The 13,254-nt window shown below is 45.0% G+C and overlaps 1 protein-coding gene across 4 annotated transcripts in view; it reads left to right on the top strand.

The window, feature by feature from the left end:
• The window catches only part of trappc8 (trafficking protein particle complex subunit 8), a 35,172-nt gene that overhangs the window by 2,608 nt on the left and 19,310 nt on the right, over positions 1-13,254 (top strand). Inside the window, exons 2-13 of one of the 4 annotated variants that reach the window (XM_012831535.2) lie at positions 3,439-3,633; positions 4,817-4,900; positions 6,023-6,112; positions 6,290-6,464; positions 7,024-7,174; positions 7,494-7,581; positions 9,504-9,808; positions 10,823-10,938; positions 11,572-11,722; positions 12,216-12,316; positions 12,709-12,814; positions 13,071-13,202. In XM_012831535.2, the coding sequence (XP_012686989.1) occupies positions 3,439-3,633; positions 4,817-4,900; positions 6,023-6,112; positions 6,290-6,464; positions 7,024-7,174; positions 7,494-7,581; positions 9,504-9,808; positions 10,823-10,938; positions 11,572-11,722; positions 12,216-12,316; positions 12,709-12,814; positions 13,071-13,202 (1,694 nt within the window). Of the gene's footprint in view, positions 1-3,438; positions 3,634-4,158; positions 4,255-4,816; positions 4,901-6,022; positions 6,113-6,289; positions 6,465-7,023; positions 7,175-7,493; positions 7,582-9,503; positions 9,809-10,822; positions 10,939-11,571; positions 11,723-12,215; positions 12,317-12,708; positions 12,815-13,070; positions 13,203-13,254 lie in introns of those variants that run through there. The other 3 variants (XM_031575288.1, XM_031575289.2, XM_012831536.2) reach the window with 3 other exon arrangements.

Raw genomic sequence — 13,254 nt, forward strand, 5'->3', positions numbered from 1 at the left:
TCATCACTAGCATTGACAAGGGTGCACACACTCACATGTATTTGGTGTGTGTGTTTGTCTGTGGTCATGCTTGTGTGTATGCCCCTTGTTTGGGTGAGTGGGTGTAAATATACATCTGTCTGTCACTGAGTAGGCCTAACTAGATTTACATTCTTTGGCAGAGGGATTGGGAAATGGGGGGTGAATGAGAAGTAGTTTTCTCAGCTGAAAAAGCTGCAGGTCTGTTCCCCTGGTGATATGTTGGTGCACAGTATACATATCATAAGGATGTAAAGCCAGTGTGTTCTCTCTGTGTCTTTTGTCTGTGTGAAGACATTAGACTGGAGGCCCAATTTTAGCGGAATTTATTTTTATTTTTAGCTGAATCATACTAGTGTTTCACCAGCAATACAAGGATTTTTTCGAAGTGCAGACACAGTTGGCCAATTCAGCATTTACATAATCAGAAAGATTGTGTTCCCCAGTCCTGCCTCTGCTATATCCTCACACTGCGTGATTTCCATTTCTTAATTCATGGATTGGATGATTTTTCTTTATGTACAGAAGACCAAGCTACACGAAATATTATAAATGTTGTAAGGCAGTGGACATGCTGACTTCTGATTCTTTGTCCAGGGCGGTCTGAGGCGTAGTTTACACAGAGTCTAGTTTGCCTGAATCCGGAGAGAAATTTCTCCGGATCGACCTTTCGTCTACACCCTCGGTTCCCAAACTGGGGTACGCGTTCCCCCAGGGGTACGCAAAGTGGTTCAGGGAGTACGCGGGGAGAACATTTCCGCAATAACAGAAAACAGACGGAATTTGCGGAATGTACCCTTTGAAACAGAATTGCAACTTTCAGACGGAAACATCATTTTGTGCATCAAAATCGCCCAAATACCCCAGTATTTTGTCCTGCTAGGCTGTATTTCTTTCTAATGAACACAACAACGATCGCAACGATGAACAAGCATTAATTAAAAAACGTAACGTAGCTGAAGATTAAATGTCTGAAGGGGTACGGGACTAAAAAGTTTGGGCACCACTGGTCTACACGAACAAGGCGGATCCGCACACTGAAACCGCACTCTTTCGAATCGAGAATTCGAGTGTGTAGATTCGAATCTGTCTGATTGGTGTTCGTCTGCACGCCGATCCGCAACTCTTTCTAATCTGATAATGTCATTGCCCCACGTGATCGCTTCGCAACCTCAGGCTGAACCCTTATTAACCCCACTGTGTCACTTCATAACAGCAACAACATAAACTTAATGTATATGACGTGGCGCCTTTCTCTTACATTTTTCTACTGTGCTTAGTTGTTTGTATTGGGATAGTGTGCTGCTCTACCTACATGTGGATAGTTGTTCGTGGTCTTACTTTGCCAGTTGGACGTAATCTTTGAGACCAGCCAGAACAACGGACACGGCCGGCATTATTTAATAACTGAATAGGTTGCAATGGCACAGCGAGTAAGGCAGCCTGTTTTAGCAGGTCTCCAGCTTCAAAAAATAAATAAAAAATGTCTCCCTAATACCTTGCTGCTATTACACGTGAATTTCCCTAACGGGATTAATACAAGTTTATCTATCTAAATCGATGTTGTTAGGAAAGGGATGAAATTAACTAGCCACACTTTAATCCATCACTGTTTAATCTATTTGCATCAGACCATTGTACAAAACCGTTTTTTAAAAGTGTCAGCAATAGCCTATATGAGCAAATCTGACGTGAAAAGATTTGTATTATAAACAGGAGTTTCAAAACGGTCTATAATAAAGATGAATGATACGTTAGCTCTAGTCCTGTCAGACAACAATATCTGCTTGCGTAGCCTACTAGCTAGCGTTAACGTTACTTCAGAGGTACAGTACGTGAAGGACAAAGCCCTCAACAATAGCCTACATTTGTTGTTAGTAAAAAAAACATGAAATTGGAAGCATTTGTAAACCATGAAACATCCAGGATCCACACCACTTGCATTGTCGTCTCTCGTGCTCAAGCTCAGCCTCTCCATAAAGCACAGGCATTTAAACAACTCACAGACATGTCATGTTGCACATTGCTTTGTTGCACTGTTCTAAACTCTTTATTATCAATACAAAATATAATTATTTTTCGCTTAACCTACAGTCTGCTCTGACCACTGATTTTATTAACCACCATAATGTGTTACTGTGCAGATTAAATGTAGGCTATGCGGCTAGGCTAAACGTTGCTAGTTGGATCTCGACTACTGTCTACTGTCACTTTATACCCATGCTCCTGCCTTCTCCGTTTTCTTCAGTTGTCTGTAGCACTGTTAAAGCGCCACCAACAGGCTCGGGAGATGTACTACAGCGGATTCAATCCGATCCTCTGGGTTCATGTTGTAGACGTACATTTCTCTTGATACTGCTCCGTGTAGACACGATAAAAAAGAAGATCCGTGTCAAAAATGAATCCGGGTTCAGGCAAACTAGACTCCGTGTAAACGACGCCTTAGAGTTACATTATCAGAGGACATCTCTCAGATCTTCTCACAACAAAGGACTTTTAGGTAGCAACCCACACAAAGGCTTTCACACATCTGGGGAAATAGGCCACACCACTATGACACCACACCACACTGTGGTTTATGGCTGATGCATAGAATGGGGTCGAGGCACAAAAAAAGACATTTTTTAACATTCACTCTCTTTTTCTTAATCTCTTCCTCTGCATCTCCTCCTTTTCTATCTTTGAGCTGGGGATCCTCTCTTCCCTTCAGTCACTCATTCATCTCTGGTTTGGGTTTATATTCTTTCTATGCCATGCCTTCAGGTTTATTTGGTCATTGAAGTATATTTGGTATAATTGGCATCCAGCTTGTTTACTCAATTGCTATTATTTACAGTTGTACTTATCCATTTAGTTTTTGGTTAACATACAGTTTGGATGTAACTTGTAATATTTAAGCCGGTTACCATTAATTGTATTTTTCTGCAGTATTTACCACTCTGAACATTATGGGACAGTGGAATACAATAGACACATGTAAACCTTTCAATCTGGTGTTTTCCATCATTGGTAACATTTGACTGCCTTGTGTTATTTACTTGTATACTAATTTTGTAAATACAATCATTATTTATGGTGTATTGTAGTTCTCTAAGACTTAGATGAAAGTTGATGACTAGATGTGCAATTAATAGGTGTAGGTTGCTCACTGTACTCCATCATTAGAACTCACCTCAGAACCGAGGCTGATTGGTTCAGTGTGATGTGGTAGACCAGGGACAGACGGAGAACGTAGCGTTCTAGAATATTACAGGCACCGACCTAAGAAACACAGCTTGGCCTATCTAGGTCGCCCTGGTGGAGAAATCACACTTCAGACATCACTCTGCTGATGAGGCATGCTATGTGTCACAACGACAGCCCCTAAGACAAGAAAGGAAAAATAGGTTTGTCTCTTTTGTCCTTGTGCTGTTGCTGTAGGGCACCTGCGAGACCCCAACAACCAGCTGGTGACGGTGCGGAGCCTGCGCATCTGTGTGACGGGCATCAGCACACGCCCGCCCCATACCGCCTCCGTCCGCGCCGCCCTCGCCAATTCCGTGGCAACAAGCCAGCCGCCCGACACAGTCAGTGCCAATGTCATCACTGCAGGAGACTATGACCTCAACATCAGTGGTGAGTGTTTGTGTCTTTGCCGCTTTGTGTAAATGTGCCTTCATGTGTATGCAAGACAAGCTATGTATGGCAGTTGAAGTGTATTTTTGTGTTTGGAAGACAACTTACATTCTGTGTGTTTGATGTAGATAGCATGGGAAGAAGGGTGGGTGTGTGGGGGAGAAATTGCATATGTCACAAGGACGTCGGAGGCAGAGGAAAGATTTAGTATATATCTTGCACAAAAATGTTGGAAAGGATGTATTGATAATTGTTTGTATTGTTTTCAGATATCAACAAATTGCTATTCCATAGCTGTTATCATATCATTGCTGTTATGATGCTTGGGGCATGAACCTTTGGGGTTCTGGTAATGCTGACGCTTTCCCTCTACACTTCTGTGAAGTCACATGCCCTCACATACAGCTGAAAGGCGTGTACAATGCAGTTTTCCTGTTAGCCTGGAGAGGGCAGCAGACTCAAAAGAATGGGGGCTCAGGATGACTTGGGTGTGTGAGGGTGACATTGGTTAGTGTGTGTGTGTGTGTGTGTGTGTGTGTGTGTGTGTGTGTCTTTGTTAATTTTCTCTGACTCGCATCCCTTTTTATTCCCTCTTTTGTTTTCTCATGGCTTGGATGACGGGTAAGAGTCTATAACATAAACTACACTCATACTTACACAGACACACTCACACCCGTGGTGCAGTGTGTAGGGTTGTTCGTGTGCACATGTTTAATAACCTTGTCCATTATGAGTGTGTGTGTTTGTTGAGCTCACTGCCTCCTGGGTTCTTCCACCAATATCAGCCTCACACAGTGCACACATGCAGGGCATGGTTTATTTCAGTGGAAAACTGTTGGTCGGTTGGTGTGACTCCTAAACCCTCTGGCTCTACAGTGGTGTTCAGAAACACACACACACACACACACACACACACACACTCACACACACACACGTACACACAAACACGTCCTGAGTGTGCTGATCTAGCCCCTGCCTGAGAATGGTGTTTCTGGCCCACTGAATGGACCCAGAAAAGCAGCTGACTGTGTGTGTGTGTGTGTGTGTGTGTGTGTGTGTCACTGAGTAAAATTACTTTTCACACCTCTGAGTGAGCCCTTCCCCTTAACTCCAACTCTGTGTGTGTGTGTGTATTTACGTGCACATGTGGTGGTTAACCCAGTACCTGGCTCTCTCCTCTCAGATCGCTCGTTAAAAGCGAGTGTGCCCTGGTACTCCAGCTGGAGGGACACACTCACCCAACTCAGCTCCAGCAGTCACTTCACAGGTACTCACGGGCACCAGCAGGGGGCGTTTGTGTGTGTGTGTGTGTGACTGACTGATTGATTGATTGATTGACTGAGATGGAGAGACTAATTTCTCATTCTTGAGTGAGTAGAGCTGTGTGTGTGTCTGGGTGAGAGATGCGAAGAGAGAGTGACAAAGAAAGAAAGAGGGTGTATGTCTATGTAATGTTAGTAGGAGTGTGTATGCGCATGTGTGTAAGAAGTGTGAGACAGACAGGGTTTGTGTTGTGTGTTGTTGTCAGTCTCTGCGCCCTGGGGTTGCCTCCCTGTTTTGTCTCCTTGTAGCATTCTCCCCCCCCCCCCCGTAGCTGAGCTGTAGTGAACTCTCCCGTCTCTCTCCAGTTCTTCTCTCAAAGCGGTGGTGGTGTCGCCCCCTCTCAAAGACTCTCTGTTTGTCTTCGTGAATGACTCACTGCACATAAAGAAGCACACAACCCTCTTACTCCTTTGAATATCCATAAACCAATCCAAGCTAAAAATGTCTCTGAAAGATGCATACTGAACATATTGGCTGTGAGTCATTACACCTGTCTTTCCTTCCTGTTTCCTTTTTTATAACTTCCTTCTTCCTCTAGCCACACTTCCTCTATCCCGTAGCTGCTGTAGTGCTTTCTGTAGCTGGCCAGTGTGCATAAGATCATGCTGGCCTGGAATCTATGTCCGTGATGTTGCCGTTTTCCCTACATAGAATCATGCAATTTCTGTGTAAATTAATGTACTTTGTTTATGTCTCTTTTTCTATTTGTGCTGTTGATTTTACTAGTGCTATGTTAATCTGAGATAAAGATGTAGAATATGTTTACCCTTCTACCGTGATTGGTGGATGTATGTATGGTTTAATGTTGATTGGGCAGACAGCTCCCTGCTTGAATCAGTGTGATGCTCACCCTGCTCCCAGCCAATCCATGTGTGAGATGCTCAGTCTATCCAAACCAACGTCTTTGTCTGACTTATTCCGCTCTCTTATTTGATCTTTTACTATTTTGTTTGGCAGGAAAAGGCAAAGGTTGTCAACACATAACCAGTGTTTGTGGGGAAGCTGAAAGTCTTTTTCCCATTTTGAAAGACCTCTGTCTTTTTCTTTTCCACGTGTGTGTTCTCAGCTACGACACCCTGGTTTGAAGCATACAGGGAGATCTTCCTGCAGTCCATGCCTGCGTCTGAACACGAGTTTCTCAATCACTACCTGGCCTGTATCCTTTACACATACTCAAAAGGGCTGCTTACTTGCAAGCACAAAACACAGCCTCAGAAACACTACTTGATGTTCTGTCAACACACACACACACACACACACACACACACACACACACACAGTTGCCATCTCTCGTTTGCCCTCTGAGTATGTTGCCTTGACGGAGTGTGTTCAGGCATGCTTGTGGTGTCGTCAACTGAGGGGGTGCCGTTGGACCAGTTCCTGAAGCTGTCCCAGGAACAGCACAAGATCCAGCACAGTGGAGATTACACACACCCACGCTGGTTTATCCCCAACACACTCAAATACTACGTCCTCCTGCATGACATGAGTGATGGGGACGAGCAAAGGTAGGTGTGCGTGCGTGTGTGCATAATGACATACAGACACCGCTGTACAATACTGACAGTTCAATCATACACAGGAAAAGATGTTGAATTGCTTGTACCAGGGGACAGATCTCCCCACATCATATGAATGCTATGCCAACAGGACGTATTTTACAGAAAAATGATAGTTTTGCCAAAGAGGGAACTTGACCAACACATCACGTTAACTTTTGTGAGTTGCTGAACTAAAGTAGTGCATGGGAGTTGACGCCGGCTTTTTTTAGTAACCCACACATCCTAGGCTCCAGACACTGCGATTCCGGCATGTGTGTGTGGGCGTCACACGTGATGTGAGTGGTGAGGAGCAGGAGCGTGAGCTGTGTGTGCTCACCCACACCGCTTCAGCTCCGTCTCTCTCACACGGTGTGTGTGCGTGTGCGTGTTTGTGTGATGCATGATACACAGACAGAAGCGTGGAAGGATTGGTTTGATGTTTTCCTCCTGCGTCCTTACTTACCCTCTGTATTTCTCCATCTTTCTCTTTCCTCCCTGCCTCTCTCTCTCCCCCTCCCCCTCCCAGGGCGGAGAGTGTGTATGAGGACATGAAGCAGCGGTATGGTTCTCAGGTGTGCTACCTGCTGAAGATCAACTCCAGACAGGGAGGAGCAGTGGGCTCAGAGGAGCAGATCCCTGACCCATGGAGCCAGTACCTGCAGAAAACACACCCTCAGGTATACACACACACACACACACACACACACACCCACCCGCCCGCCCATTTAGTCACATAAGCAGGTATGGCTAGGGATTCAGCACTGAACGTACACACACTTCCTTGCACACACACACACACACACACACACACACTTGCTTACACACATACACACACAGCTAGAGTTAGTGCTTGCAGTAGGTATATATCACACACACTCCACATACGATCTGACGGCTAGATCCAGCAACCACCACAGAGACACAGACTCGAAAACAATTGTCACAAAATGTTACTCGTGGGTTGACGTGCTTTGTGTGTGTTTTATTTTTGTATAGGAGGTGTTTGATGATAATGCATCTACCAACAGTGTAGAGAATGACCTCAACAACTCCGAGGTGGAGGGAGGAGACGCCCCCGCCAAAGGTGACCTTTGACCTGTCTCCTAAGCTTAGGCTGTAGTTGGTGTAAGACACTGCATAGTGGGATAATACCTCATTGTTCCTTACAGCATTGTACTGAGATAGTGATGGCCCCCAATGCACTCTGAAGAGTTTACTGAACTGTGGTCTGTGCTCACTAAACTAAAAGAGGGTAGTCTTTCTTTTTTTTTCATTATTTTTTACTTGCACTCTATTCATGTCAAAAGCAAGGTAATTACACTAGGGGTTGCAGCTACATCATTTTTCGGATGAAAGACCAAGAATTATAGTCATTAATTTTATGCTTTGCTTTATGTGCTGAGACCAATCCCATCATAGTTGCTTAGTCCTTTAATTGAGACCAGACACATCCCGCATGACTCCCAAGTTTGTCAGGAATTACTTGATTTCTAAAATGGTGTACTTGTGCAACCCCAAATGAACACTGTTTAAAGGTAGGAAAGGCAATTTATTTTAGAAGCATTTTGGTTATATTTCTTGAAATTGTCATTATATCCTGTTAGCAATGAGTAAATTAATTGCTCTGCCAATAAAAATAAATAAATAAATATCACATCCATGGCAGTCGCAGGGCTGTAAAAAGCCCCTCCATGGCCTGCCTACCTGTCTACGTACCTAGCTGAGCGCACTCTGCCCGTGGACTCGTTGCGCGTGACCGATGTGTTCCACAAGGCTAGGCAGATATATTGCTAAAGTTAACGAGTTAGACCAACAAGAATGACAGAGAAATTGCAGCCAAAAGAAAATAAAGAATAGAAGGGATGTGTAACTAAAGACCTTCATATTTAACAAACACAAACTCTGTGAAACAAACGTAGAAGTCAGATACTTGGTTTTTGGAGTTGCTCAGGCACAGCCACCCAACATGCCTCCTCCTCTCAGTCTGGCTAACAGTCGCCCGACCACTCAGCTACAGAATCCCGTGGACCGCAAAGGAGATGAGGACGAAATGGTCCAGAAACCAAGCTTGAAAGTTCAGTAAAAGCACCCACCACAAGGACAGGAACCAGGCAGTTGGTGGTTTGTAGTGGGTGTTGTGGCAGTTAGTGGTGTGGTAGTTAGCATAGCAAGGTATAACCTAGCTCTTCAACCCAATGCAGCCCTGGCAGGTCAGGAGGTAACGATGGTGACAACTGAGGGTTGAAGGGCCTGAAAAGTGACATCATGGTAGCTGTATTTCGGTTTGGACAGGTTGTCCTGGTTTTGAGTGAATTTGTTATTTTCCTGAACTATGTTGCCAACATAGCTACTATGTAGCTTATGTATTAGCCCATCGCTAACATGCCTTTTATGTAATCTATATGTGTATCTGTTTGGCGGTGTCTGCATTGAAGCTGTGAGCAAGTGTTGTTTGAGGGTATTTTATCTTATGTTAGTCTATCTTGGCTTTGATTAGGACGTTTTACAAATGTAGAGATGTAGCTTATTTGAATGTTTTTGCAGATGTGAGACATGTGAATGGGACATGAGGTAGTTGGATACGGTTGGCAATGAACGAGTCACTGCACTCCTCTCCCCAACACTCTCTCTCGTCCACTCGTCCTCCAGCAATTGTAAGGCAGTGCACGTTCATGTGCTTTGGAGGTGTGGCTTTGGAGGGGTCTGAAGGAAGGGGCTGAAATGTTTTCGGTTGTATACTATCTTACTCTTGCTGGTTTCTCCAGCATCGCCTCCCCTATCTTTAACAGTTGGTTGTATTTTTAGGCACATTAGATTGTGGAATTGCTTTTAGAGGGCTCAAGGATTTTCCCTAAATCACTATGAAGCACTTTGGGCACAGAACAAGTTTCAAAGAGCACCATATAAATCACATTGGACCATGTGTGTGCCACATTCGGTAGTATTTGTTGTGTGTAGTGTTAATAGTGATGGAAGTATATTTTATTAGTTGTTTCTGTTCTTCAGATGGCTTGTCCAACAGTCTGGACGAGCACCCTCTCCAGTTGGACCAGTCGGCTGAGCCTGCTCTGCCCGCTCTGCCCAGGCAGGGGGTCGGGGCTCTGGACAGCATGGAGTTGCAGGCCCCTAAGTCCGGTGGAGGAGGAGGAGTCGGAGGAGGAGCAGCAGCAACTTCCCCAGCACCAAGCGGCACTCATGGGGCCTGGCTCACCCTCACGGACCATGACCGCATCCGCCAGTTCATCCAGGAGTTCACCTTCAGGGGCCTGCTGCCCCACGTCGAGAAGAACATCCGACAGCTCAATGACCAGGTAGGCACATTCTCACACACACACACACGCACACACACACACACACACACACACACACACACACCTCACTTAGTGACCTGATACACACATGTTTGCTCTCACACATGTATTATTTCAACAACCAGGGGCACACACATTTGTACATTAACACAAATACCTAAATTAATGCTCTATCACATACACGTGCATGGAAGGCAGACACACGCAACTAGATCTCCATTCATATACAACGGGGAAACATAAACACAATTGATACATTCAGCACACACACACACACACACACACACACACACACACACACACACACATATCTAGGTCATCTTGCCCGCTTTTCCAGACCACTTCCGCTGACACACCAACCACCATTATTTTGTCATTCTGTCACTTTACACATACACCCTGATATCACATTTGGCTGAGTTGATTGTGCTAGAGTGAGTCTGGACACTGCCATGCAATCTTAACCACTTAGAGTCTGATAACAAAGCAAAGTGTATGTGTGTGTGTGCGCGCGCTGTTGTGGGAGAGCAAGTGTATGCATGGTTTCGGATAGAGATATTTGAGGGAAAATGTCTGTCATGTCTGTGTGGAGACTATATATTTTGTATATTCTTGAGCGACCACATTTTCTCTGTCTGTACTTTGGTGAATTGAAGATTTCTTTCTTAAGTTATCTGTTTAATGCGGGACACACATGCAGGGTCCTATCACTGTAACATTACAAATAACAGCATTGTTTGTATGTGTGTGGGGTGGCGGGCAGGCGAGAGAGAGAGCAAGCTAATGATATAGATCTTCTGTTCTCTGCAGTCTCTCTGTGCTTCATGATGATTGATGCTATGAATTTACTCTCAATTTGAACAACTCTCATGGCGGTCTCCTCTCATCTCCTCTCTGCCTATACGTCTCTTTGTCTCTTCCTCCCTTTTACTCCCAATTTTCCATTATTTTTTCTGCCCTCTCTCTCTCTCTCTAAATCAATCTATTTGTCCCCTCACTCTGTTTCTCTTTCAGTTGGTGTCTCGGAAGGGGTTGAGTAGATCATTGTTCTCGGCCACTAAGAAGTGGTTTGGTGGAGGGAAGGTCCCTGAGAAGAGCATCAGTGAGATGAAGAACACTGCTGGACTGCTGTGAGTCCACGCACACCATACACACACCATATACACACACTCACCAAGTGTCGAAGTGTCCTTGAGCAAGACACTAAACCCCCAACCGCTCCCGATGCGAAGGTGCCAACTTATATAATAGCCTCCGCCATCGTTGTATAAGTGGGTAGATGTCTGTATATACTATATTACTATATTTAAAAGTCCCAATTAGTAGGATAAGTTTGAAGTCCTGATTGTGAATTGAAATGTATCGACAAGGTGATTGCCCTGGTATAGTGACCGCACAGCTGGGCTGCTGATGGAGGGTTTGCAGGCTGGTCAGTGTGAACTGCCCTGTTCCAGTGTTCAGCATGTAATGGGCCGTGACATTGACTGGGCTCCAGGGACTGCACCTGTAGGAGGCTAGTGTGCTGCAGGCTGCTCTATAGATTGAAATGCATGGACACATTTATTATCGTATTTGAGATATAATGAGGACAACATTACTAACGCAGAGAGCTTGTGGCTGAAGAGCTCTTGCTAAACTAGTAGTGGCTAGTAGTTAGCATCTTCACCTGGCCAAATGTTGCGCAACAAGGTGTGGAATCTGTGACCGACCTAGAGCCTTTTAAAACTACCACTTTTTGACCCCTGACCCCTGTGATGTCGCAGCTATCCCCCAGAGGCGCCGGAGCTTCAGATTAGAAAGATGGCGGATCTGTGCTTCCTGGTGCAGCACTATGAGCTGGCGTACAGCTGCTACCACACCGCCAAGAAGGACTTCCTCTCCGACCAGGCCATGATGTATGCTGCTGGTGCACTGGTGAGACACACACACGCACACACACACGCACGCAGTCAAACTCAAATACACATGCTGACCTGTAATTCTTCTACATGTGCAAAGCGAAATGTGCAAATCCACAGAGGGTTATTGGCTAATTTTTTATTGTTGATTACAGAAAGTACCCACACATACACACAACCAAACGGCAGTTGTACTTACATGTACCAGTATACTTGCATATACTGACTGCGAAGTAGAAGTAACCTACCCATACACACACTCACGAAGAGAGACATATTCGCTGTAGGGAAACACACGCTCACACATGATTAATGTCTCCTCCATCTTCTCTCGCTCGATTCTCTCTGCTGTAATGAGGAAGACATGGCCCTGTGCTTTTCTAGGACATCTGAGCGCACACACTCGCACACTTAGTTGACTCAATTGAAATTACTCATGTTCTGCCTTTCTTTCCTGCTCTATCTTTCTCTCTTTCTTTCTCTCTCCGTCTCTGTCTACCCTTCTGCAGGAGATGGCGGCGGTCTCTGCCTTCCTTCAACCTGGAGCTCCTAGACCATATCCAGCTCATTATATGGATACAGCCATCCAGACTTACAGAGATGTGTGCAAGTATGGCACACACTCTTTCACTCACAGACTAACGCCCACACACACACCATGAACATAGGGGGGGTATCACTAACGTGGAACTGGCCAAGCATGAATTCATTTGATAGTGTTTTACCTTTTTCAACTGTTGATGTTGTGCGTGTGTGGAAAGGAGGGAGGGATAGAGGGGGGGGGGGGGGGGGGGTGGTGGTGGTATCTGTCTGAAGCTGCCTGTGCACAGTGAATGGCAGCTTACATAAAAAAAAGTGTTATGTATTTTGGCTGTATGTTGTTTATGACTTCTGTTGATTTCCATGAGACCATTTGACGGACATGATGCTGGTAGTCTTTTGTCTTTTATTGAGAGTTTGTAATACTGGTGTACTTAAGGTGTGTGTGTGTGTGTGTGTCAGGAACATGATGCTAGCTGAGCGTTGTGCTCTTCTGAGTGCCGAGATTCTGAAGAGTCAGGCGAAGTACTCTGATGCTGCTACACTGCTTATCAAGATGACTAGTGAGGTGAGCTCCAACTTGGTACAGTCATTTTAAAAACATACCATCTCATTGATAACAAGTTATATATTTCAGTGACCTACCCAGTTAACCACATCAAGAAGTCAGACTGCTTAAGATGACGTTAACAACTAATGTATCATCATTCCAATTTTAAACAACCTATGAGATGCAAGGACTCAAATACTTTTGTGTCTGTATCTTAAGTAATCAGGATTCCTCCTGTGTGTGTGTGTGTGTGTGTGTGTGTGTGTGTGTGTAGGACTCTGATTTGCGAAGTGCTCTGCTGCTGGAGCAGGCTGCTCACTGTTTCATTAATATGCGAAACCCAATGGTGCGCAAGTTTGCCTTCCACATGATCCTGGCAGGACACCGCTACAGCAAAGCTGGACAGGTACACACACACTCACACACGCATGCACTCACTCTCATACACAACTCATGCA

This window comes from Clupea harengus, chromosome 10, assembly GCF_900700415.2.
Source record: "Clupea harengus chromosome 10, Ch_v2.0.2, whole genome shotgun sequence".
Taxonomy (NCBI): Eukaryota; Metazoa; Chordata; class Actinopteri; order Clupeiformes; family Clupeidae; genus Clupea; species Clupea harengus.